This window comes from Strigops habroptila, chromosome 7, assembly GCF_004027225.2.
Source record: "Strigops habroptila isolate Jane chromosome 7, bStrHab1.2.pri, whole genome shotgun sequence".
Lineage (NCBI taxonomy): Eukaryota > Metazoa > Chordata > Aves > Psittaciformes > Psittacidae > Strigops > Strigops habroptila.
Window position 1 is genome coordinate 57,891,333 of NC_044283.2, and position 27,830 is coordinate 57,919,162.

A 27,830-nucleotide genomic window follows, 5' to 3' on the forward strand; every position below is an offset into this window, starting at 1 on the left:
CACAGATGGTATGGTCAGCGATGAATCCTCTCTTAAGTGTCCATTGAAAAAACCCTCGCAACATATGCTGCCTTACTCTAACTGTAACAAATAACTTATCTGAACTCAAATGTTACTGGAGTAGCCTCTCTGCCCTGATTTCAGTTTGCAAATTCTGTCTGGTTCTGTGTATCACTTAGCATTAACTTACTTATTCCACTTTACTCCCAGGGAAAGAAAATACATTCAAAGTAGGTTTGTAGGAGTCAAAGCTCTAGTGTTCTTTGTGACTTTCCTTACCAGCATTCAGCAGTGTCCTGTTCTGTGTTACAGGAAGAGTTTTCAAGTATTTAAAGAATTCTGGTCTTCCATGTGTTCACTTGCAATTTATTTCAACAATGAATGCAATTATGAAAAGTGAAATCACACATATTTGCTGGAGGACAACAGGTATTTTGAGATCTTTTCCTAGTTCCCTCCAACAAATGCTCTGATGTTTAGATTTATCGATCTGTGTTCTTATAATAGCCAATAGGATTCAGTTAATAAACTTCAATAAACCTCCCTATTAAATTTCTCTCAAATAGGTTTGTTGTCACTTGCAGCATCTAATCTATTCATTGAGAAGCTATTAATACTGACTGCAGTGAAATGGAGTTTCAGCAAATGAGGTTGTTAAGCTCTGGGCTATCTTCTGCAAATGAAACATCCCATGCTTTTATGCAGAGACAGGGGAGGGAAAGAATTTCTTTGCCCCTTTTTTCCTTCGTTTCTTTTGCAATGATTTCAGATGACAAACCTCTCTGGATTACAATCTAAAAACTATGTTCAAAACACACAGCTAGTCTACATCAATTTATAAATATTGGCCTACTCACTGATTCCTTCTCAACTGCCTGGAGCAGAAACATTGTCCCAGGATGGGATATTTCTTTTTACCACCACTACCCCCTTTCAAGGGTTTATACCTTATTGTACCTTGACTATACAAACATGCATTACCCCTAATTTTTCCTGCTTATGCTTATTTCTCATTAGGTCTTTTACCCAAGACATGTGGAGAGCCCTGCCTATGGTAGAAATCAGACCGTACTTATAGGAATCTATATAAGCAGCCATGCTTGCTTTCTTCCTGCTTCACAGTCATCATATTACAATTGCTCTGCAGCAATACTCTGCTGGATCTAATACTCCCCAAAGCCTGCTCTGATTTCAAAAATTGCCTTGCCCTTACTTTTCTTCTTTAAATCTGATCCACCTAATGACTGAACTTCCAATTATATGGCTGTCAATCCTAAAATCAAAGCCAGTTCATAATATCTCCCAAAGGAAGAATGTCACGTCACTCACTGAAATCACTGCAACAAATCTCAGCTAACTCAGTTCCAGGCTGCAGACAGGCAAAATAAACTAGAAGACAATCAACAATGGGATTCATTTTGCACGTAGGCAGAAATAGGAGCTAAATTCTCCAAGTTTTGCTCCTCAATGCAGAAAATCATAATTTTCCTGGCATCAAATGTACGGCTGATTTAAAAAAAAAAAAAAAAAAAAAAAAAAAAGAAAAAAGAGAGAAGAAAAGGCTGCTGAGTTTCCCTTACAAACAGAAAATACTCTGCTGTCATCTACCTGAAATTTCTCTCTACTTCATATGTGATTATCAGGATGGGTCATTTTGAGGCCAGATGCTGACATTTAGCCAAACCAACAGTTGCTTAAGATGGTTGCAGAGATTTATGGCTTGCAAACAGCAATCACTCCCAGCTGATTTGGTGCAACTGCATGTGGACTATTCCCTCCAAATTTGCCCTCCATCTGGGCAAGTGACCCCAGGCAAGGGTATCCATACGGTCAGGGGAGGATATATGTAGTCTGTAGGGGTTACAAGAGGGAACAAAAGAAGCAGAAGGGCATGGTGGATGAAATTAAAGAGCTTCATTAGGAAAATGCCAGTGGTGGTGAGATGGGGAGTTAAAGGAACAACCTCCTACACTTGGTAAAGTGGAAATTTCAAAGTTCTGATATAAATTGTCCACACTACTTCTTTTGCAGGCTCTCCCGGGTGTTGTGAACACTGCTACAAGCATCCATGGTGCTGGGACAGCCAGCACTCTTGAACACCGATCTCCCTGGTGAAAAGCAGAAGCCACGGCACTCAAGAAACTGTGACAGAACGAGATGCTAGAAAACAGCCCGCAGGCTAGCTCTGGATTAGCACACAGATGCTGCCAGGGACTCCTGCCCTGCTTCTTGACCATCAATTTCCACCAAACATCTAGGAGGCACTTACACACCTCTAAAAACCATTATCCCCCTCTCAAGAGGCAGCCTGGACTGAAAAGGAATAGAAACCAAACTTCTAAATGTTCTCCAGAGGCACGAGGAAATTGGCATTGCTCTTGCTGTTTGTGGCTAAACCAGAGGCCTCCAGGCTCCAGGACTGAATCCCTTGAAAGAAAGACTAAATTTCCCAGGACTGAGGGCTTTGCTAGCCACTGGGAAAGGAGATGCTCAAAGCAGGGATTGCTACATTCCTCAGGTTCACACAGCACCTTGCCCCCGCTGGCTCAGCAATGGTAGCAAGGACATTGTTAAGCTCCAACACCTCTCAGCACTCATCAAAAAGGATAGGTTCTGGGGAAAAGTGCTGTGAGATTTAGATTTTAGATTTAAAGCAAGGATGATGAAGAAATGAGATTTGCACATTGGCAGATGATGGTCTCTGAACATCCACAGGCTGCTGCCCCTACAAGGACCACCCGGGCTCAACTTTGAAAAGTCCTCCGGATTTATTGTCCAAAAAACCCCTTTCCTGAAAATGGACCACAAAGCATTTAAAGAATCTCCAGGAGGAGCTCAGATTTAAACAGACGCACCACTTGCTCCACACCGCATCTGCAGCTGCAGAGTGATGGTACCCACAAGAGCAAAGTGTCTGAAGGAAACAGACAACTGCAGGCACCTTGGAGTCTGCTGCACTAAACCTGTGCAGTACCAAACCCAGTACCACAGCAGGAACAAGAATGTAAGAAAAGAAAAAAAAAAAAGTGATCTGGAAAACTTGAAAACATGTTTAAAAATGTCAGTGGTCATCACTAACTCTGTCTGCCAACTTGCACGTTCACACAGCCACAACTTGCGAAGTTAAAATGAAAAAAATCCTCACACCATAAAACCATCTCTGAAAGACATGACACGAAAACTGACTGACATCACAGAGAAACTGGGGCACTGTTTGCTGCCAACTATAAAACCAAAACAAATGGAAAGAAAACAGAGAAAATATTTACTCTCTAATATCTTTGAACCACAAGAGCCATACGTGTTACTCAAAGATGGTAAGAAGTGTTTAGACAGATTGTGATAGATCAGTTGATGGCGCCCTTTGAATATCCTATCTAGATGAGTAGAGGCGTTTCCACCTCTCCCAGAGCTTGGCTGCTTGTTATTTGTTTTATATGCAACATAAATTCAGCAGAAATCTGACTGTCACGCTGGTCACATCAATCCATCAATTGAACGAGCACCTTGAGAAAGACGGACGCATGACAACAGTAGCACTTCCATGGTCCAAATTTCCACCTGCTTTCTGATTTATCTAGTTACTGGCAGCAAAGGGTCAGCATCACAAATGGACTATAATGAGCAGCAATCACTCTTTGAAGTGTACCAGGGATGAGGTTTGAGATTCCCAGGGGAATGTTGACTTGATTTTCCTTTTTCCATTTTGCTCTTTCCTTTTCTTTCTCTTTTTGCCTCCTCTGCTTGTCTATCCTTTTAATCACACCAAACTCTACCCCATTTTCACTGATGTATTGTCAAGTTAAGCCCAGACCATGACACCCACCACCCCTGCAGAGAGCTAAACCAAAGCATCTTCATCTTGCAATGTTGAGATGCAGACCTCATCTCTGAGCCTTAAGAGAAGATTTGGGGAGAGTGACCCAAACCTTACTCATTGCATTGCCCCAGTGCTAACCCACAGCTCCCGTCTTCCAGAGTGACAGTCTCCTACCAAAGGAGGAATTTCACCTTCTACTGTGTTTTCTAAATAACTGCTTCCTAAAAATGCAAGATCATACGGCCACCTGAAGATAATTTAAAACTTCACCCACCCTTCCTGCAACACACACAGTTGTGCCTGCTGAGTTAACAGCACAGATACAATTTCAGCCTGGAAATCACAGCTTAATTATATTTTTGGGTGGGCGGGAGGAATTTGAGGGAAGATTTCATTTAGGAAACAATCAGGTCTTGGTTGGGTTAGAAATCAGGATATTAATGTTCTTCATTTTAATTTTCCTCTCTGACTCAGATTCCCACTGTTTGAATTTGAGCTCAATTTGTTGTGTTCATTATGAAGAAATCCACATGAATTTGACATTAAACTGATTATCTCTGAAAACAGTAGCAATAATTTCCCTTTTTCCTGTGTACGTTTCAGATTAAATCTTTGTGGTTGATATAAAAACACAGGGGAGAGATAATAAAGCAAAGGGAAATCAAGTATTTATTCTGGAGTGCTACTTAGAAGCTGAGACATGCAATGACACTTGTGCATTTGGGAAGAAAAAGCAAGTGGCAGGGGCAAACTATACCCTCATTTCCATTTCCCATTTCAGCCCATTTGCATGGGAACAAACAGGGAATGAATATGGCTTTCCTAGCCAGGAATAATATCTGGTGTGCCAATACTGGGGATCTTAGGGCTTTGTGATAACTTTGTGATGGGGTTTACTGGCAAAGGCATGCTCCGTCATGAACAGACCCTCAGGGCCACAAGGATGAATTCATATTTAAGACTCACCATCCTGCAGTAAGAACTGCCAGAGATCCTAGGCTCCAATCCTGCATCAGCTGTCGGGATCCTGATGACCCCCTGGGGACCCACACTCCCTGCTTGGTCCTGAGCACCCAGTCCTTGCCTCGTGTCTGTCTCCTGGGTGGAGTTTGGACCTGGATTATAACTCAGCTTCCAGCCCCGTCTCTGCCAACATTTCCGGCTGCTCTGGCTGGACCCTAGACATGGTTCATCCCTTTATCTTGTCCGGGGCTGTGGATGGACCCTGCAACCAGCACTCAGGTCTGCTTGCTGGCTTAAGCTACTGTGGGACCATGTCCCATCAGTGAGGGCATGGCTTGTGTTTATTTCCCCTCAGCTCCCAACTCTTCTCTCTCATTAAACAGAGGGAGTGAGCTGCTCTTACAGCTCCCTCATTAAACAGGGGTAAGCTGCTTTTACAGCTCCCTGATGTTTCTTGTCCTTCAGACAAATGGAGTAGCAATACAGACCACCAAGAAGTCCCTCCAGGACACCTCTGTGGTTGAACATGATGGGGATGACTTGCAATGCTTTGGGTGTAATGGGACATAAAGCATATATGTGTCTAGCCAAAAGAGAAGAGGCGCACATACTGCTGTTTGTATAGCAAGACTGTTAATGGAATAAACTATTAAACTTGCTGTCTAGTTCGTAAGCCATGACTCAGAGCATTACAGTGGGAGTACACCACTTGATCCAAGGCAACAGACTTCTTGTGTAGTTTCTATTTTCAAAGAAATCTGGTGGCTTTAGCTCTAGTCCATTTATTTCCTCAAAGAAGGAAAAAAAACCAACCCAAACCCCCAAACATTAAGACACAGTAAGCTTTGCCACAAATTAAGATAAGGTTCTTTTATCTGTTAACTTGAATGGCTATACATAGCTCCATTAGTGCATTTTCCTATAACAAAGCACTGCCTCATACCAGTGACAAACTCTTCTTTGTTTCTGCTGCTCTCAAGCCCCAACAAAATAAGGGACATTCCTTTCTTTAACAGATAACTTCAATTTTTCCTCTGAGAAAAAAAAAAATAAATCACACCCTGCCCCAACTTGAAAACCTGAAGACTAATAAAGTACCGTATAGTTCATGACGATCTCCTTTTTCTCTCCCAGTTGTTTCATATCAAAAGAGAGATGGTAATTACTGTATTACTTCTCACCTAAAAATAGGCTGAAGTCACATTGCAGTTTCGTGCTATGAGTGCTTGTTTGCAAGGCTGTCTTGGCTATCTGAGTGCTTTTTGACAATCATGGTCTGAAGGTGCAAACAGACCTGTCCCTCACATGCCTGAGGTAGCCACTTGGCCATACCCAAAGCTCAGGCCTGTGCTGCACCATCAGAACCAGCAGTGCTCATGCTCATAGTGGTCCTCTGCAATCTACTCTTGCCATCAGCACCGTGCTGAGAGACACCTCATTTTCCCTTGATGGCTCCATCCATAGGTACAGCACAGGTCCATGATTAAATTACCAAAGCACAAATACAGCAGAATTGGAATAACAGTAATGCTGCTAACTGCTTTTAATCTCTAGCTTTTTTTAAAAACTGTCCTTAGCTTAAGTACCAAGACTGCTGTTAGAACCAAGCAGTCATCTGCTCTGCATTTCCCTCCTGAACCTAACGCAAAGGAAAATTGTCTGTTGCTTTCTCTTTGTACCTTCTACTTTTCAGCCTTCAAAATAGTGTTTTAGCAAACAGTCTATCCTACATGCACCCCTTGTGGTCCAGTTTTTCAGCATTGCATCCAAGTGCCTTTATCAAGACCACTTTACACCAAACACCCTACAGGCAAAGGGAGACTTCTTTTTTCTACTCAAGAGGTAATCAGCTTGGTTCAGCTTTTACACCCTTACAAATTTTCTGCTCTAGGAAAAGATATAGAGAACAGGGTGGATGTGAAATAGATGGCAGAAACATCCAGCCAGACCCACAGTGGGAAAAAATGGGGCAAGGCTGTGGAGTGGGAGTGCAAGGAATTCCTTTGGATCCTGAAAAAGAATCCATGATCATAGGGTGGACTGACATGCTGTTCATTTGACAGTAGAGGAGGAAATCCACAGCTGTTTTCTGTTCCCTTCCTCCTGATTTCAGTGGTATAATAACCCCAAATCCACATCATTGCCATAATGAGCAGTAAGGGGAAACAAAGCCTGAAACAAACATTTTAGAATAAGCTGTAATTAGACGTTACCTTAAGGAAATATCTGAAATGGTCCTGTAAGTCTTAGGAATCAAGTGTGAGTACAGTTTTCTTTACAGAACACATTACATCAGGAAAGTTTGGGGTTATGCTCAAAATTCCAGGTATAATAAATGAGAATAACAAAAATAACATTATGGCCAGTTACTTTGGGGGGTGGGTGGAAGGGATAGGTAGTAGATAACGGAGGATCTGGTGCTGAAAAAAGCCATAAGCAGTGTGGTATCTGCTAAATTGGAAAAATATATATTACACATATAAAGGAGGGATGCACTAACACAGATACCATATTCCAGACCAACACTCAGGAGCTTCATGGAAGAAGAAGAGGGGATGGGATGCTCATTATCATACAGTAATAAGGATAGGTAGAACAGTCTTGCCTGGGACCTTATCAAGCAGCAGGGGACCAAGAATACTGTAAATGATATCAGGGAAAAAAGGCTTAAATTGGAAAGAACCTCAGTTGAAGGATGTGTCATTGCTTTCTGCTCCCATGACAGAAACATGAAAACTCAGCACTGGCCCAAAACATGGTTGGGCCAGGACCTGAAGGATGGGACGATTCTGGGGAGGAAGGATCATTTTCTTGCTGTTTTAGAAAGGGGGTTACTGTCTGAAGGCTCCTGGAAAAATACCAGTGCAAAAAGAATGTTTACTGTGGGATAATACAGATACTTTCATGTAAAAGGTGCCTAGGCTGGGAGGTCTGGAGAAGGACTTCTGAACAGGTACACAAGCCTGTTGTGTCATCCTTGGACAGGGAAAGCTACTAACCATATAATTCAAGGCTCATGCTAGACTCCTCTGAGCTTTTACTGCACACTTGTAAATAAAATATTAACGAAACAGATCCTTTAAAGTTTGATATGTATTAAAAATTAAGAGGAAGACAGGAACCGTGAAAACTGCATTGCCTCACTGGTCTGTTCAGGCTGCAGCTCTCTCTGGAGAGATTGAAGAAATGACGTACTCTATGCAAAGCCCTGAGACAATGAACTTTTCAAATGGAATAAACAGGATAAGGTGCAAAATATCTGGGATCCCATGCAGTTGGGATTACTGTAGATGTCAGGTGTATTTTCCTAGCAGAACTGACCACTTGTTGCTTTGGAGGTACTAACTCCCAATGTTTTAACCTCCACTTTGCAAGAAAGAAAAAAAAAAAACAAACAGTGACAAATCTTGTGCCTGCCTGTGTGAAACAGAGGGAGTATGCCCCTGCATAATAGTACAACTTATTCAAGCAATGTAAGTGTCCCACCTATAAAGGCTTCCCTTCCAAGACAGCCAACAGGCTGCTTCTGTAGTCAGTTTAGAGATTAAGGCCCTTTGGGTGATTCATCTCATCCAGTGGTACAAAAGGAAAATAGCTAGATGAAATCCACTTTGAAGTTGATTCCCCCAGCAGCTCATTTCCCAACGGATCTTTAAATAACAGGCACATCTAGTAACAGGCTCTCACCACACTGCAATGAAGATTGCCCACTTGAAACCTCTTCACAGCTTTCCCGATTTATGGTCACACTTGCTTCTTTGCATGGAAAAAAGAGCCTAAACTGAAATAGGAGAGATGCCTCTCTTTTGCTGATGAGTCCAGAAGATCTTGTTTGCTAAAATATTTCCCTTTGTAGCCTCGGCTGCATTGGAGGGCAAATCAACTTCTGAGCTAACTAAAGGAGCAAACATTTCATGCATAACACATTTTGGTTTCCCACCAAGATGGAGTGATGGATGGCCAAGGGAAACAGGGGGTCTTGCTGTAACCTTTGTGCAACAACCGATCCCCCTCTAAATTAGCCCTGGAGAAGCCTGGCAGTAGCTGTCCAGTCTCTGATACAAAGACAGAGAGAGATGCAAAGGCAACGCATGTGGATAAATCAGGCATTTGCAGTAAGGGCATCTTCTAGCCCTCTTTATTAATGAATCTTCAGGGCAAAGTGAAAAAACACTAGAGTGAGTTGAGAGAGTTAACATCCCCACTGCTTTCTCCTTTGCCCTGATTTGGGAGATGTATATAGTGTTCAGAGAACTGAATCGTATATCCCTAGTTACCCAACACTCAGTATTACTAACAGCACAGTCAAAATTATTCAAGCCTATCCATAGGCAAAACTCATCCTAAAATCAGTGGGAATTCCGAGTGGATAAAGGCTGAATAAGAACCAAAGTCCCAAGTCAATTTTCAGTTGAGCTTTGCAGCCTAGCCATCAGGACTGGAAATACTTTTGATTTTTAGTGTCATGAGAGAACACCTGTGCCCAGTAATCCCAACTCTATCCCCTCTTAATTCCGGCATCAACTGGGCATATACACAAAACAGAATTTGGCATCTGGCTGCTCAGCCACAAAGTAATTGTACTGGAGGAGAAAGAAACCAATCTCTGAGGCTCTTTTCCGGTATTCCCTTACTGTTGTTTTCCTGCAACTCCCTGAAAAGAGACTGGTTTTAAAAAAGCTGTTCAGATTTCCTTCTGTGCCAGGCACCACATTTTGTTTGGCATATACACTTCTGATAGCCTTTCCTCTGCAGATGTCTATAAAGTTCACATCAGTCAGTTCTTCAAACTAGGTATATTAACATCAACACAGACAATTCTGTTCCAAGTACAGTTTTTTCTTACATCTATGCTCTGCTGCTCATTTTTGGTTCCATAAAGATGACAGTATTTCTACATACCCAGGACACTCAGGATTCCTGTGATGCTTAACACAGGCTGTACAGTGCCGTAACGGCCCATTTTCACTGTCAGCAATGAGGCCTGACACCTCAGCAGCTTCTGGCTCTAGCAGTTTGATGAGGGAAAGGGGAGATTTCTTTTTGACTTCCTTTCATTTATCCTTTTTTGCTTTTCCTAACTCCCTTCCAGAAATTACAATTCTTGAAAATGCATGTGTAAAAGTAAAGAAAAGGGAAAAAAGGCAACAACCACCAAAATCCCTCCTCCCAGTTATCACTGTAACTTTTCTTACATGGGACAATAGGGTCCAGTGCAGTTTGAGGTAAGGAAGAAGGGGCGGGGGGAGAGGCTACACATTTCAGACTCATTAAAGCCATCACAAGAGTTAGAGATATTAAAAATAGTTTATAATTACCTCTGTTGAGTGAAGCCGAACTGTTTATATCTCCAGTAATAAAGGAAGACTCGGACTGCTTTCGAACTGTGTCATTCCACATCCTACGAATCCGGCTCTGAAGAGGGATTGAACCACAGCAGGTAATGACGTTTTAGCAGCTGCACATAAGTTTCTTTCTGGCTCACTAAAGATGGCTATTGGCATGTCTAGCTCAGGATAAGTCTTGTTTCTAGCCAGCTGTAAGCAAGCAGTTGCTGTTTGTTATAACACACCTTGTGCATGCCAGACCCTACCTGCCTAACTATTCCAAAGATGTGCATAATTGGATTGCATACATCTGAATTAAAAAAAGCAATAGAAATCATACATAAGATAAACCCAGACGCATGCAAGCTACAGATTTACCAATATAGTACCAAATATTGGAAAAATAACTTAGATACAGAAGCATTCATGCTTCCTATTCTATCTCAGATAGCTTGTGTCTTATTTTTTGTGAAGTGTAACAGAAGCCTTGACCTGCGTCTTGGTGTCTTTGAATGAACAGAAGTTTTCTAGAGCTACTATCCATCTTGGGGAATATTGGGAGACAAAAAAATCCCCACAAATGAATGACTTCTGTTCCCCTACTGAAAAATCTGAAATGGTTTTACCAACTGTGGTATAGCTTCTGCTGCTGGGGAAACAGTGTCCAGAATATGTTTGCCTTCTGCTTTGTTTCTCAAATACACTGTGGAGTATCTACCTCTGTGGCTTTTATGCCACTGTCTCTCTTCCCTCTAACAAGACCTTGCAAAAGATCCAAAAATCAGCCAACATGCATCTTGCAAGCGGTTCAACCATGTGTCCAGGGAAAACTCTCTCTCACTTCACCTCTCAGAGATGACGGATGTGTCCCGCGGCTGTGTTAAAGTGGTCTTAGGTGGTCTGGGGGACTGGGAAGGCTGGTTTCCACTATGACAGACCATGTTTTTCCTAATTGCTAAAAATCCAGTGCTTCCTATAGTGGGATCCTAGCCATGCAAGATCTTCCAGTGCTTATTCATGTCATTACAGCTGAAAAGTGCCTCCTAGTCTACTCATTAACCATGTAGCAATGGCTTCTCCTAATCACGCATTAGCCCTCTATAAATGGAAGCACAAAGTAACATGAGGCCCATGGACTTTTACAGCAATTATTTTTTACCTGGACATTTAATCTACTGTATTTCTCTGACATGACCCATTGTGGACTAATTATTATGTTTCCTAAGTGCTTTTCAGAGAAAAAAAAAAGATCTTAGGAGTTTTCCTCTTCATGGACTTCTATACTCAAAAGCTTGGAGTCAGATGCTTTTAACAACTCAGAATGATTTCCATCCAATCTCCGCCACCTGCGTGAGGTTTCTCCTGCCTGTGATAGGTCTCAGGCACTTCCATCCTTCCAAGGACAAGGTTCTGCAGGCACAATAATCTGCCTTGGTACCTCAAACCTCACCTGCCATGAGAGGATTGCTGCCAGGAGACTCGGTTCACCCTCAAAGGGGCTTGTTTTCTTGTGCTGAGACTGCCAAAAGGGAGGGCCTATTAAAATCAGCTCCTCTCAGAGAGGAGAGCACCTACCCAGTAGCTAAGTTACATAAGCCAAAAACATTCAATGTTGCTAATGTTGCTGGATATAGTGAGTTTTGGACATTACTGATTACTAAGGGATGTGATGGCCTGCTGGAGAGAGGCTCCATTTTATTGCTGGTTTTTGCCCTGCATAGCATCCAGACCTATGTAAATGCCAAAGCGGAGCTCTTGGATGACATCTTGGAAAATGCTGAAAATAAATAATAATTTGCTCCAAGGCATAAATCACAAATTAGGTTTTCCTGGGAGGTTATAAACTGTTACTCGCTGCATGTCTTTCATAATTTAATAGTGGAACTGCCGTGTATAATTACCTTCATTAGTAATAGTGAATAAATTTGCGTTTGGTTTCTATTGATTAAGAAGTAAGCCTCTTCATTTTATATGAACTGTTCATCCATAAATCTGCATCTCTATGTACAAGCTTCAAAATTTCTAAATGCACAAACTACACAAAACCTGAATTTTCAGGTGACCACAGCATAACAAACCCAGTAACTTAATAAGATAATCTGACCACAATGGCTTCTCCTAAGATATCTATAAACTAAGGCAAATTGAGTGAGGCAAGGAATTGATTAAACCACCGATTGCCAGAAAGCAAGCCTTTTCACTGTAAAGACTGTTGCAATTCTCTTGTAGTGTTCTTTTAGCAAGAAAAATACTTGGTTGTTACAGCATCATTCCTGTACATAGCAAAAGCAGTGACAACCTTCAGCTCATGATTAAAGGATGCACTGGGATGTAGCATAGCAGCCAAAACGCTCCCAGTTCCTGATTCCCATAGAGAGCAGGCAGAACAGCTCAGGTGATCGCCACCCACCTGCCTCTAGAAGGCAAATTTGGACTTTTTATTCTCATCACAATTATTTAGAAGGTTTTTGGAGAGGCACTAACTGCCATCAGATCCTAAGGGAAATCACCGTGCTGAATTCAGGTCTGGGAGGGAGGGAAATCTCTGTGGGTGCACTGGGGAGAGCGCTAAGGCAGCTCCTTTGGTGCCGAGAGGATATACCCTCCCAACATAGCCACGAAGGGTATTGGCATGGTGGTGCAAAGCATTGGGGTGTGAAGAAGAAAGGCGAGTTACCTGTGAGCCTGTGGAATATCTTCCAGGTGTCCGTGACCCCGAGGTCTTTCCTGAGCCGATAGAGCTCTCTGTACTTTTCCCACTACAGCAATGTGTACGCAGGCATTTTCCATACTCTTTACGTACCTAAACAAGGAAAGAGCAAGGATGGTTAGCTCCTCCTCCAACCCACTGCCTTCCAGTTTTTAACACAGCCACTGCTTTTTCCTCAGGGGTTCATTAAAACAATAGCTGCTGCAGTATGTGGAGAATAATTACACCTTGCAACTGAATGCTCTTGATACATGAGCTACACCATTTATGATGGTGTAAGGGACAGCTTTTATGCGAGCAAAGCTGCTTGTTGACACCAGTTGGTTGTAGCTTCCTCTGAGGCACATCAAAGAAGCATGGGAGATACTACAGATACACTATTTATGACTGAAAACTAATATCCTCATAGATTTGATATAAACTAGCATATTGGCTCATCAAGGTACTAAAAGTTATTGCTTCTGGCAGGGGACTAAGAAGAATAATTCCAAAAGAAACACATAAAAGCTATTGATTTTTTTTTTTTTTTTTTTTTTATATATTATTTCTTGCAGTCAAATTGAAACTCGAGGAAACTATAGAGCTAACAGCCCTAGAGATTACATTCCCAGTGCACAGGGGTGGCTGGAGCCTGCTTTCCCATAGCAAAGTGCAAGCCAGTCATGTTTCGAATGGGCACTGCAGTCAATACAGGCCAACTCCTTGCTTGGAGTAAAGCCGTACCACCTCCTTTGCTTTAGGAGAACTACACTGACTTGTGCCAGAGCAGGATCTAAGCTTTAACTGAGCTTTGGGTGTGACTTTCTATGGGCAGCAATACCCAGAAACCAGATAGGCCAAGACTGAAAAAGAGCAGTCTGTACTGAAACGCCAAAAGCAGGTCATATTGCCTATTTAAAAAAAAAAAAAAAAGCCCCTCAAATCCCATGCATGTCCAAAACACCAGTTGACATTCCTTGGAGAACAGTTAGCCACGAAATTTTGCCAGACTTTCTATGAGCATTTCAAAACTATGTGAAACAACTGTTTAAATAGGAAATTGCAGCTTTTTCATTAGGCTCTTCCTTAAGCGCCTGAGACAAACACAATACCATGAGCGCCCAATATGCTCAAGTGCCTCATCAATCCTTTGCTGAGAGAAAATAATTCAATTGCTTTAATTAGCCACCCACTGTTTGCCTCTCTGTAGCTTTTTGCTGATTTTCTAGTCCATGACAGATAGAAAAGGATTTCTTTTTCTTTCTTTCTCCTCTCACATAATTCCTCCCTCGGCTCTTAGCTCAGAGAGATGCGTCTACCCTATAGCAAGGAATCAGCTGCTTTCTCCTTCCCTCCATGGAGCCATAAATCAGGAGTGATCCCACAGTCATCAGGGATGGTTTAAGGGTGTAGACTGGCTTGAGACAGAAAAAAAAATGGTTCTTCCATGCCGAGTGAGCACCCAGATAACCAAGAAGCCTGCGGTGCTGTGTTGAGATGCTGGGTTACGGTTTATTCTTTGCAAGGTGCACTGGAGGTGAGAGGATGGACCAGTGAGAAGGGTGCAGAAATAAAGATTTCTTGTCAAAGAGGCACCTGCAGGTTTAACTAGTGATGGTGATGCTTCCTACATTCTTATTATCATGTTGCCTTCAAACTTTCTTGCTGAAGGTTTTGGGATCATCATGCTGATGCATCTTGATAAAGCTTTAAAGCAGTTGCATCTGGATAAAGCTTTTAAGCTTTTTAAGGTGCTCAAATTTGAGATGAACTGACAGAACAAAACTCTGAACCACAAAAGTCTTCCTTTGGTTTCAAGAATGACATATGTGCACAGCTCTGCAGATCCTTCCATAGGCATCGCTCCCAGAGCTCACTTGCTATGACTAATTTTGCTTTCATAGGTCAGATCTCCCCTCCCTGAACAGGAAAACGTGGGTAACACTGGAGCAAACCTGGGGTGTTTGGATGTAGAACAGACCTCAGCATGGCCCTGACTTTACCCAGTAAGCCACTTCACCAAAAGCCGCTGGTTACACTGAGAAACTGCATCCCATATGTATCCATTTATAAACTCTTCCCTCTGTTTATACTGGACAAAGAAACTGCCCTTTGAAACAAAGATGTACATAAAAAATTATCAGCAGACATGCAGAGAACTGGAGAGCTCTGTACTACCGAATTTTAGTGAAGAATAAAATGGTTCTTAAAAATATTAATTACTGATTGTCAGAGACTGTAAGTTTGATCCACATATACACACTGATTTTATTTTGATTTTTTTTTTTCCCCAGAGTTTAACTAATTTACTCCACTGTTATCTTGCTAATGTTAATTGGGGCATACTTCAAGTTCTACCAAGAAGCACTTACTCTGCTTGCTTTGAGGAAGATTTCTGAAAGCTCACATTAGGACCAAGTAATACAAAAGCTAATGAACTCTTGCAGAGCACAAGTCCTTCAGTTCTTAAAAAAATGGGAGAAGCAGCCCCTGTTACATACTATCAACCCATATATGCTGCTATAGAAAAGAGGGATTTCCCGCAGGGACTGCAAATAAGGATGTAAAGCTCCATTTTGCTGTGAGCACTCGGCCACATGAGGACTTTCCGGATGCTTGTGGAGTTGCTCCCATCTCACACTAGCATATGGGAAAGGAAATCTGGCTTAAAGCAGGCGAAGCCCTTTTACAGGTTTGCTACTGCAAAGCTCTGCAAACTGTCAGCTGCCTTTTCCCTTGCCTCTAATGTGCTCATCGCCAGCGCCCAGGCTGCTGAAATGCTACTGCCACGTATCTTTGTTATCACCTCATTCCCTTGCATCTTGCTGATTCCCAGTCTAAATACCACCATTATTAGATGTATGGAGATAAATCTGTGTGAGATGAACTCAGGGCACACGGATGATGTTACACTGTGGTTGTTAGGCAACAAAACACCCCGTTACCACTTCTTCTGCTGCTGGGAACTGTTTGTCTTACCTTTTTCTGGAGGACACAATGGAAAATGAATATAAACATTCCCTGCAGAGAATTGAATATGGTGAAGAGATACGCCATGATGACTGTGCTTTCATTAATATACATAAGTCCAAACGCCCAGGTCAGTCCTAATAGGCAGAGTAGGGCTATGGCACCTATAACCCAGGACCTGTTAGGAAAAACAAGAAAAGAAAAGAAGAAAGGGATTGATTTTTCATCTACAAAAGGCGGCACACGTCTACAAGTAGGAAGACTTTGTCCATGGTTTTAGCAAAAAGCAAAGAGCACACCAAAATGTGTTATAGGGAATTTTGTCTTCAAGCTGGATACAGTTTACAAATCTTCAAGCTTGAAGAAATATACAGAAATGGAAGTGTTATGAGCACAGGTATTTATTATAACCAAAGCATATCTGTAACCACAATGTTTCTTTTCTCCCTCATCCCTGGCCTTTTTAAATGCAAAAGCAGTGTGCATGTAAATGACATGTAGATGCTATTTCTGCAAATGGCAGGAAAAGAAAATCAACCAACCAAAACAACTAAATGTCACTTTTTTAGTGTCCACTGGTTTCAGTGGGGCAGGAATGCCAGCTGGATTAGCTTCTTTACACTTAAAACCAAGACACATGTATTGCTGCATTTTAGCTAGTCTCCCATATGCCTGTAAGCCAGATAAACAACTACAAGCAGGTGGGCAAGCCCTCACCGCTTGCCAGATCAGCTCTGCACAAGGAGGCTCTGTGTGATGCTGCTTCACACTTCTTCCACCCTGTGATGAGGGGAAATATATATACGCATAAAGGCACTTGCACACCACATTTGCTAAAACAGTAGCTGCTACCACACTTCTGCTCGGAGAAAAGGAAAGGCAATCCTTCTTCACATCAACTGCAAAACTAACATTATCACTTGCTCCACCCCAGGAGGGACGAGGGAGTAGGGGTGCAGCTACTACTTGGCCCCAAATGTTGTTCAAGCAAATACGGGTAGCCTGCAGTTTCTGCTTTCTTTCACCCAGCGACTTTCTGCTTAGACTAACAGTGCTGGGGGCATGGGATGGCTGTACACTTTTAGGAAAACTGGAAGTTCTTCTGGGATGGCAGAAGTATTTCATGCTACCCTGCTAAATAACTCTTAGTCTTCTGCTAAATTAACTTCTCACAAACTGATCTTCCAATACCAGGGCATGAGATGAAGTGTGACAAGCAGGAAAGGAACTGCGTCATTCTCCTAGCCATCTCCCTAGTTTCCACATGCTACATTACCCACGACTTTAAAGGAACTGCTGCTGCACAGGAGAGGAAGTCAGCTTCTAGCTGAGAAGCACAGCGGGAAGTGCTCAGCAAGCAGCACCCTGAGCATCCCTTTACCCTTTCCCTTAAGGCCTTGATTTATTTCTGTCCTCCCCTCGTAACATCAGGTGTAACATAAAAATGAATACAACTTTGCATCCCTTTCTCACTGTTTAACTCTTTGGTTCCCCAAAGCAGACAAGCCTGCAGCCAGCCAGCACCTCTTTTTCCTTGTCTACCCCAAAGCAGCATGGTGTGCTGCAGAAGGGCTCATAGGAAAAAGGACCTACCTACATTTCTAAGCCACTTCAGCCTTGCCAAAACTTGTCCAGGGTTTGGGCATATTTGGGCTTCCATCTGCTAAGCAGAGCATGGGGTGAGGGGGAGAAAGATGAAGCAGCAGCAGCTTAGGGGAAAAATAAGTCCTGCAGAGATCAGCTAAACAAGCTCCGCTATGGAGACTCCATGGTAGCTGCAGCCTTGAATCCTTGTCGTTTCAGCAAGGCTTGCCACAGACAGAAGCACACCAATGTTATATTTATGTTGTTTTGTGGGTTTTTCTGGTTTGGTTTTTTGGGGGGATTTTTTTTAGGTATCAGAATGAAAATACAGCATTAAGTCTTCACTGAAGTTTATAAAATATGGATTATTTAACCACACAACCAGAAGAGCTCCCTAAGGTAACCATTTATTAAGGCACTTCTTTAAAAATCACTATTATGTAGCTAGCAGACCAGAACAGCTTCTCTGAAGCATTTCCAGTCAATCCCGCTAATAAATATTTAGCATGAAGCAAATTGAAAATGCACTTTCAAAACCCTTTAGAAAAGTAACCACTAGATAAAGTACACAGCTTTAGCTGCTTGGTATATTTTTTCCCCAAAATTCCATCAGTGAGAGCACATTATCATCTTAATTGCACACCAATTTAAAATATACAATCTTTTTCCCCCCAAAAAAAGAACAAATGAAGTGAAAAACACTTTTTTTTTTAACTCCCCCTGCTTTTATAGTCTTTTCAAAATGATCCCCAGAATATCAGAAAACTATTCTGCTCTGAAGCACAGCCAGTTCTCAAACCCAGTTAAAGAGCCTTTGGCTGCAGAGGTGCGCAGGACTGAAACAGTTATTTAGTGGAAATATGCTACCTTCAGTGATGGAAAAGTATCTGTGAGTTAGAAGACCCTCAGCAGTGCAAACTGCACGTGTTACAGTGTTGTGCTTCAGAAAACAAGACCTGGAGATAAAGAGGGCATGGAGATTACTATGAATAGCTCCATCCCGTATCCACAGAAATAAAAAGAACCAAGCGATGAAAGAAAACATGGGAATGGTGCTGCAAGAATGAACACAAAGGACTCTTCACCAGAAGAACAAACTGAAAGTCTACTGCAAAGTTGATTTGCTTCTATTTTGTGCTACTGTGCGTTACTTTTTGGTTGCAGGAGAAAAAACCACGGATGCCCTAAGATACATAATTTCTAGGCATTTTTTGCTTTCTTCACAGTTTTTATTGGTGCAACTTGTGGTTTTTGTTTTGCTCTTTGTACAGACTTGCTGTTGCTTTTTCATAGGTTTTTCTTTCATGTAGTGCAATTTTATAGCAATAAAGAAACAAAACCATCCATATTTTGGTGTAATTGAAAATCAGAAATTTACAATTAGGAACAATTAGGTACTCCAATGAGTAAGGAGTCAGTCTCCAATGCACCAAACAAGATTTGCTTGCACTGCTCCCATTAACTAGAATGGGAATCATGGGGATTACCACCCATGCACCTTTCTGGAAATTTACTTCTGTATTTAGGTAACTGTAAAGCACTCTTGGTAACAGAGCACAGTGGACTAGAGGGTTGCTATTGGTATAACAAGTCTGTACTACACAGGATTAACTTGGGAACATTCACCTTGAGTTCATGTCCAATCAAAGAATATAAAGCCAATAAGGTGACAACTGGTTGGCAGTACACATGCAGCACATTTACTCTGCACGTTAGCTGTGTGCCTGACCAGTTTCCCTGTATTTCCTGCACAGTTTGCTCTTCTGCCTCAAATGCGAATGACAGAAGCTTTAATGATTTTTCAATATTGATCTGACAGCTGGTTCATGAGACCACACTGATAAATGAAATTTATCAGCCATTCAGGTCATTCTTACTTGATGAAGGGTCTGTTATCCTCATAGCTAAAGAATGCATAGACATAAAGACAAGAACACCAACATTAGAAATATAATGACATAAAGAATATATCTTACTGCTAGTCCCCCTCCCTTCTCCCACCAGCCATCACCAAAAACAAAGGCAGACTGTCATCAGGTGCTCCTGGTACACACCAGCCAGCCTGGCTTGCTGTCCCAGAGAACTGAAACATATGACCGTGGACACGGGCTTCACGCACAGAAGTGAGCATCATTAGCTGCAAGCTGCAGCTACCCCTCATGGTTCTGATCATGCAACTGCCAATTGACTTTAAAATATCTTTCAAAAATTATGGATATCTCTGGATAAGACGAAGTTTGAAACTCCAACATAGCCACCACGGAAGGCTTTCATTCATTCAGGTGGCAAAACTTCACCATGCCTCCAGCACTCTCCACCTCTGGTGCTGTAGTGTATTACAGAAACCTCTTTATTGCTGTTTACTTTTTCTTAAGTGTAACTCCCAAGTTGCCAACTTACAAGCCAGACTGCAGCATTATCTTCTTTTTGAGATAATGGCATTAGGATCTTCTAAAGCCCTGGGTGACAGAAAGCATTAGTCTATTTACTCCCATTTCACAGGGAAGGACAAAGAAAGGACTCTGTCAAGCAAGAGTGCAAAGCAGCCTGCTGCAGTGAAGAAGAAGCCACGATGAATCACCCAAAATGTCCTTTGCATTTTTTGCACAAAAAGTCCCAGCTTTGCCCTGGCATGGTCACCTTGGGTCTTTGGGAAAGGGAGGGAACAGTTGTTGAATGGCCTGGATTTGGCCACGCTCATAACACTTGCCCTAACCTCACTCTGAGCAGTGAGACACAAACAGAGGACACACCATGGGGGACAAGGTAGCTGTCCCCACATCACTCACAAATAAACAGTGCTATCTGAGGATAGTGGTCAGTGGCTCAGTGCCTGGATGGACACCAGTGACAAGTGGCATCTCTCAGGCATCCATATCTGGACCAGTACTGTTTAGTATCTTCATCAATGACATAGACCGTGAGACAGAGTGTGCCACCACAGCAAGTTTGCAGATGACACAAAGCTGAATAGTGCAGTTGGCATGCCTGAGGGATGGGATGCCAGCCAGAGGGACTTGGACAGGCTCGGGAAGTGGGCCCATGCAAACCTCATGTTGAAATTCAACAGGGCCAAGTGCAAGGTCCTGCGCCTGGATCAGGGCAACCCTTGGTATCAATACAGGCTGGGGAATGAAGTGATTGAGAGCAGCCTTGAGGAGAAGGACTTGGGGGTACTGATGGACGAAAGATTGGTCATGAGCCGGCAGTGTGCGCTTGCAGTCAAGGAGGCCAATCGTATCTTGGGCTGCATCCAAAGGAGTGTGGCCAGCAGATCGAGTGAGGTGATTCTGCCCCTCTACTCTGCTCTGGTGAGACCCCACCTGCAGTACAGGAGTCCTCAGTACAGGAAAGACATGGGCATGTTGGAGAAGGTCCAGAGGAGGGCCACATAAATCATCATAGGGATGGTGCACCTCTCCTATGAGGAAAGGCTGAGAGAGTTGGTCTTCTCAGCCTGGAGAAGACTCCAGGGACACCTTACTGCGGCCTTTCAGTTCTTAAAAGAGGCCTATAAGAAAGATGGGGAGAGACTTTTTAGCAGGGCCAGTTGTGATAGGATGAGGGGTAATGGTTTTAAAAAGAGGGAAGATTCAGGCTATACGTGAAGAAGAAATTCTTTATAACAAGGCTGGTAAAATACTGGCACGGGTTGCCCAGAGAGATAGTGGATGCATCAGCCCTGGAGACATTCAAGGCCAGGCTGGATGTGGTTCTGAGCAACCTGATCTAGTTGAAGATGTCCCTGCTCACTGCAGGGGGGTTGGACTAGATGAGCTTTGAAAGTCCCTTCCAACCCAAACTATTCTTGATTCTGTAATCTCAGCTTGAGCATTTACAACATCCCTGGGCCATAGCCCTCCCTGCCTTCATCTCCACACACCCCCTTCTCTCTTCCTCTTTCTCACCCTCCCACCACTAACAGCTCCCTGCAGCTCCACTCCAGCATCCAACCATCCCCTTCAACTTCCCTGGCTGCCACCACTGCAGGGATATCCCCTGGTTATCAGCTGCCACATGACAGCTGCTTGCCTTAGATCTTGTGCCACATCTGCCAGTCACATGAGGACATCTGAGCTACCCTAGGGCACTCAAAGCCAGTATCTAGTAACACAAGTGCAAAGCATTTCAGCATTAGGAAGGAAGGAGGAAGCAAGTGTACAAAGCAGGTGGCTCTACTGAGTCCCTGCTTCCAAGATACAGCAAGGAAAGCTTAGATCCTTTGGCTTATCAAAACACAGGCTGAGACAGTGTGACCTCAGCAGCTACAGTGTATTTGGGGAGGTACCATGAACACAGAAAGCCATTGGTATTAAAAGGCTCCCCCACTTAGCTGCACCAACAGGGATCTCCAGCCCACCGCAGCTGTGTAGCATGATGTTGGTCAAACCTCCCTGCTTCTCTTTGCCCTCTCATTCACTCAGCCTGCAAGATCACCAGGGCAAGTTCCCATTATGCTTCTGGCACATCTAGCACCACAGGACCAGCAGCTCTCCCAGGATGCAGTGAAATTAAACGAAGACATGAGACAGTCTGGAGCTCACAGCTCAGCAATGTGGGCAGGAGCAGGGCATGAATTTCTATTACTGTGCTCACAAGCACTGAGATTTTATGGTAAAGATTTTACTGTTGAAATGTCGCCGGTGATAACTTATAAAAAGAATTAGGGAAATTTTTTACTCTGTTGCTGCTGTCTAGGCCCTCAGAAAGTTTTCCGTGATCTGTAATAGCCTTTCTTCAAGGCAGCTGAAGGCTCCATTTCATCTTTCTACAGACAAAACGTAAAATTGGCAAACTCGGATTACCTTTTAGTTTGAGGCTAACACTTCAAAGAAGCTCATGAGAAAATCGTCAAAAAGACCAGAGCAGTTTGAACCCCCTTTCCCACCTGGATGTGCCTAGGACCCACCGCCCAAACAAGCAGGTGCCTAGGAAGTGAGATTTTCAAAGATGCCGAACTCCCAAACACTTCAAATCCTTACATGTAGGGCCAGTAGGACATAGTCTTTCATATCTCTCATGAAATACAGATCATTCCTTTTCATTTTAACAACTCAAGTGTTGTAAGAAGCTTAACTCTTGTGTTAGCAACAATTCGTGCCTGACAAAAGTTACTCCAAAATGGTTTTTTTTTTTCTCTTGTAAAGTCTGTGAAACCTATCAGTGCTACAGTAATATGTGTCATTATCTGCAATACATAAAAAAACATCACTTAGACAAGAGAAAAGCCTTGGAAGAGCTGTAGCTCACAGGAAAATAGAGCTGCTAACTGGAAAACTGAGATTATATTCACTAGTGGTAAAACCAAATACTAGTCAAAGCAGAAATCATTGCAAAATCTAGTCTAGCACGAGATGCTACATCTGAAGTGCTTTCTCCAGATGTGGGGAATATTCTTCCAATTCCTGGCAGTAAGGGATACAGGCCATTGAATTTAAACTACGTGACTGCGATCCCTCCATAGTTAATGGGAGACTGATACATTCAAAGAGCAATTTATTCCCCAGAAGAATGGGTATTTAAGGCAGCTGAGGCTTCGCCATTCCCTGAAGAAATTCCTTTCTCTACTGTCTGCAGAGGAAACCTGAATGATGGCTTTGGTGGGGGCTTCACTTTCAAATACCTGAAGTTTAAAAGCCCGTCTTTAGTGGTTGCGTTATTCCTTTAATCTGCAAAATGTTACCTCACCTTCCTTGTGTTTCTTCACAGCCCAGATGATGAATAGTGGATGGTCTACAATCCATATAAATACCTAATTCATTTTCTAATCTTAAAAAAGCCCTGACTTTACCTTGGGGCAAAGACTTCTTAAGGTTAATTACACATCATGTAAAACTATTTCAAAATCTTATTTAAGTTAGATGTCTTTCAATTTCCCAGAGTACTTTCTCCTCCAATGATGAGAAAGCATCATTCATATCACCTTCTATATTCCTGTGACATTTCCAGACCAATACTTTCTTAAAAGTTGCTAAAATTACCCTCTAACCTTATTTAGATGCTTAAGGAACTTCAAACCCAACACACCCTAACCTCAGGAACCCCTTTCATGCCGCCTACCCTTTTAAAACCCCAACATGTACCTTTTTGACACAAGGCAGCCAGATTGCCAGAATATACACTGACAGTCCAATACAGAGGCACAGACAATCTGCAACTTAAATTATATGGTGCAGACCACTTCTATGTATGTAAATTAGCAATATCCTGGATTGCTAAAGCCTTCTTTTTTTTTTTTTTTTTTTTTTTTAAGAAGGAAAAGTTGAAATTTAAGGTGAATTTAAGGCAAGAATTCACCTTTACACACAGATTGGTCCTAAAATGCTGCTGAACAAAGAAAGCCCATTATCAAAAAGCAGCTATTCAACTCTTATTTAAAAAGAACAGTGGCTGGTAGTCTTACATTTTGAAAAGAGGGTTGTTTTGGATTTTTTATATTTAAAAGAGTGTAGGTTTTAAGCCACATTTTAGAGTAAAACTAGGCCTTTAATAAAACTCTACATAGCTAATCAACTTCAGGAGTTATCATTTTATTCAACCCTTTATGGTTTAACTTTATCTAACTTAATTTATCATTCTTTTGACAACTAAAAGTATTTTCCCATCTCTCCAGCAGCAAGAAAAGGCTCAGTACGCAAATGGACTCAGTGCTCGGGCCCCAAAAAACACAGTTTAGCTAGTAAGCAAAAATGCCAAACTGAGTACACAGGACCTTTAGTAGCTGTTATGGAGTGATGAAACCCAAATAAAAATAGATGGATGATGTGCCCCCTCAAAAGCATTTGGAAAGACCCATGGAATTCATTTTAATATGGTGCAAATAAAGCTCAGAGACAGACATTTCCTGCAGGCAAGCACAAGAGAGAGACAAAATAAAGCGTGCTATTGTGTCTCCCCACTGCCTGCCAATATAAGGCAGTACAGATGTTTGTTTTCTTTTCCCTTTCTTTTTAAATTTCAAGGATTAGGAAAGATTGATTTATTGAACTGCTGAAAATCTACAGGAAGGAGTTGGAAAGTCCAGCACTCCCCTCATAAAGTAAACGGGTTCATCGCTAATTAGTGAAGGAGCATCTTCATGGTGAGAAAAATCAATTGTAAGCAATAAAGGAGTGCTTAAAGGATGTTGCCTTCGCATTTTGTGACAAAGTTACCACCTTGATGGCATGAAGCTAAGCGTATTCCTAATAGTCTTCCTTAGGCTGCTAGTATTTATCATGCAGCTTTTCAAGCCATCATTTCCAAGTCTTATCTTCTGGCTCCTGCACCATCTTTGACAGGAGGTGAACGGTCCCCTGAAGACCTTTGTAACCACCGCAGGGACCAGCGGGCCTGTAACAGCTTCATTTGCAAGAAGAAACCCCTGGCTTTGCATGTCTCGGTTGGAGTTCTACCTTCAGGATAAGGGAAACTTTATAGATCGAATGCCACTTTTGAACTCCACCAGTAGCTCTGAAAATTTTATTCAGACAAATGAGGCCAAACCTTCCTTGGCCCTACATGATGCCCAAGCCCAGGATTCCGGGCAACCTATGCCTGATTTTTTCTGTCAAAGGCAATCCCCCTCAACTCATCCAGGGAAGTTATGGCCTGCTTTCTGAGATTTGTTCTTAAATATTGCAATTGGAAAGAGCGATTCTGTTAAGCTCATCCCATTTTCTGTAAGTAATTAATTACACTCAGAATTACTTACCCTATTTATTTCCTTCCTCTTAACTTTGCAAATGCATGGCATGATTATTCAAGCCACACTGATGTGTAACCACATCAGTGTGATTGTTTCCACATGATACAGAGTCAGGAAAGTCTTTAGACACATTTGTGCTATCCCAATAGCACCATCAGGGCTTGCCGACAGAATACTTTAAATGTATGGCCTTTTAAAACAATAATAATGATTTACGGGATCACAGGAAGACCTTAGGTATTTAATATCTTCCAGGATACTCTCTCAAATCAATAACCACTGATTGATAGTTGGGATTTTTTTTAATTCAGAAAGGATGACACCTGTCAGTTGGAAGATTAGTGCTTTATAATCACCATTCAACATTAACACAGCCATCACAAACCCCATAGCTAAACAAGCAAAACCCAAAACCAAAACAGTCAGATATTAACCAAATCCTTCTGTGAAAAACTCAAACAGCAGCAGATTGCAACAAACAAAATCAGGTGCTGCCATCAACATCACCGGGTGAAAAAGGCATCAGGGCAATCACAGATGTTTTTGCAGCATCAGGAGGGTTTCTGCCTCTGAGGTGCTCACAAACTGCACTCTGGCAAAATATAAATGTGCCATATCTTTTCTTGGTAGGATGCTTGTAAGTCATTTTGTGCTAACTCCAAGTGATTTATCTGGGTTTGCTTTACGTTCCTGTTCAAAGTTTGTTCCTGCAGACATGCAGATGAAGGCTATATAGGAGCAGCAGTGAGCTACCCGGGGGACTAGGAAGCATGGTGCTTTCTTATACAGGATCCAGGGAGACGCTAAGCTGACCATCAGGCTTGCGATGGCGAAGTGCTCTCTCTCAAGGTCAAGTGAAACACAAAAGATCACAGCCTGAGCTCCTGTACAAGGAAAGCGAGGCTGGCAGTTTCTAATGCCTGGCTCAGTACTCCATGGCTAACATCTGAACTTTGCACAGGTGGAGGTTTTCCAAGGAAGAGAAAAAGCTATTCCCCACTTTCAGAAGTACCCAGATTATTGGTCATTGTTGCAAAACACTCCTGTCAAGTTTTCTGGTGACAGAGAACACGCTGCCTGTTTGTCCCAAGCAGCAATAAAACACACAATTTCTTATCCAAATTTATCCAAACCTGGCTAAATTTAGAAATTTATCCAGACCCAGCTAAATAGCTAACCCACTGGCTTGGGCTCTCTTTTTGTACCCTAGGATCAGATTGTCCTTTCTTGGAGAGGGAATCCAGGGACTATTCCTCTCCAAAAGGCATCCCTGGATCTGCTGTGCTCTGACCCTGCTGTCCCCAGAAGTCAGAGGAGTCCAAAAACACTGTATATAACAAAGCTGGTGGGGAAGGAGAGATTTTCAACACCTTATTCTTGAACAGCCCACTCAGTCTTTCTATTTTGTTAGTAGAGCTGTATGAAAATCTTAACAGAAAGGTCATTCTTTACAGGCACTGCTATTTTATTTAACATTGTAAGTTATAGGTAATGGCCAGTCAGGATTTAAGGTAGTGTTTAACAGAGGTTCGGTGTGGCTACTGTAAGTGTTTGCATTCACTAGCTTTTGTTTCAAACCCTTTGTACCTTGTCCTTTACACCTCTCTTGCCAACACACACACATCCTCAAAGCTGCGCGGGTGCACTTCCTCTCCCTGCTTGCTGCTCTGAGGAAGGAGTCTGCACATTGGCACAGACCCTCAGTCCTTACTTCAGCAGGAACTGAGAATGCAGAAGGCCAGGATTGGGCCTTACACTCAGATGCTGCACTGGACATGTTTCAAGAACTGGACCCCTTCATTGTACCATGTCCTTGCTGTGCACTCCCAAACAATCACAAACCCAGAAGTAATGAAGGATTAAAGTGCTGATGTTCTGCAATTCAAATCCCCCGGGTGAATTCAATGCAATATTCAATTTCAGACCCTTTGGCATCACAAACTATTTCCAAGTTGCAGAGTCTTATGCTTAAGCAAAAAAGATCTAGAAACTGACAGATGAGTTGAAATCCCAACAGAAAAAGATGAAATAATCCTTATTGTCTCCCTATTTTCACTTGTTTCTAAAATGACTATAATAAAGCACAAATTAATCTTCCTTTAGTAAAAGGATACCTGTTACAAATTATTGTTCTGCATTGGTAATGTAAGATCTTCCTACCAAAGGAGAAGAAATCTTGCATTTTCAAAAGTCTAACTCGTTCCTCACTGTGCCAAACCCAGGATGTTTACTTTTTTGGCATTTCAATCAGCTGAGTAAATAAAAGTAGACTGGTAAACCCCTGTTCCTGCCAGCACAATACTGCTGTGTTCAATCAAGGATTTAATTCAAGCATTTCCTCAGATGATTTTTGGAAGTTCTATTTAACCTTTGTTTTCAATTTTCTACCTAACTCTGAAGATTTTTTTATGACTTAAGAAACCCACAGGACTGAAACAACAAGCTTATCTGGGGGCTGGGATTAGTCACGTCTCTTTAAATAAAATACGCATGTTGAAGCAAGAAAATGAGCAGATAATCACTTACACCCATACAACATATGGGAAGAGTGGGATATGGCAATGGTTTGTAAAGGAGGCATAGTTTCAAAAAGGGCTTCTCAGTTTTATGCCTGATCCTCATTGCCCCTTGCCTTCCCCACCCTAGGCCACACTCCCTAAAACAGTCCAGACTGGGCTTTATGAGGTTTTATATATTAATAATCAAAGTTGAGTCTTTGCATTTGGCTCCTACTTTTGGCTCTTAGGTTGCACATTCTCAGATTTATTTCTGTAAGCCTGTGAGCAAGAG

General features: G+C 42.3%; 1 protein-coding gene across 22 annotated transcripts in view; it reads right to left on the reverse strand.

Moving 5' to 3' along the window:
- Positions 1–27,830, reverse strand: part of ADGRL3 (adhesion G protein-coupled receptor L3) — a 515,916-nt gene that overhangs the window by 23,345 nt on the left and 464,741 nt on the right. For 13 of the 22 annotated variants that reach the window (XM_030492003.1, XM_030492007.1, XM_030491990.1 and 10 more), the window contains 4 exons: positions 19,231–19,257; positions 15,779–15,947; positions 12,788–12,913; positions 10,102–10,198 (listed from right to left, as the gene is read on the reverse strand). In XM_030492003.1, coding sequence (XP_030347863.1) covers positions 10,102–10,198; positions 12,788–12,913; positions 15,779–15,947; positions 19,231–19,257 — 419 coding nt within the window. The remainder of the gene's footprint in view (positions 1–10,101; positions 10,199–12,787; positions 12,914–15,778; positions 15,948–19,230; positions 19,258–27,830) is intronic. The other 9 variants (XM_030492008.1, XM_030492000.1, XM_030491998.1 and 6 more) reach the window with 1 other exon arrangement.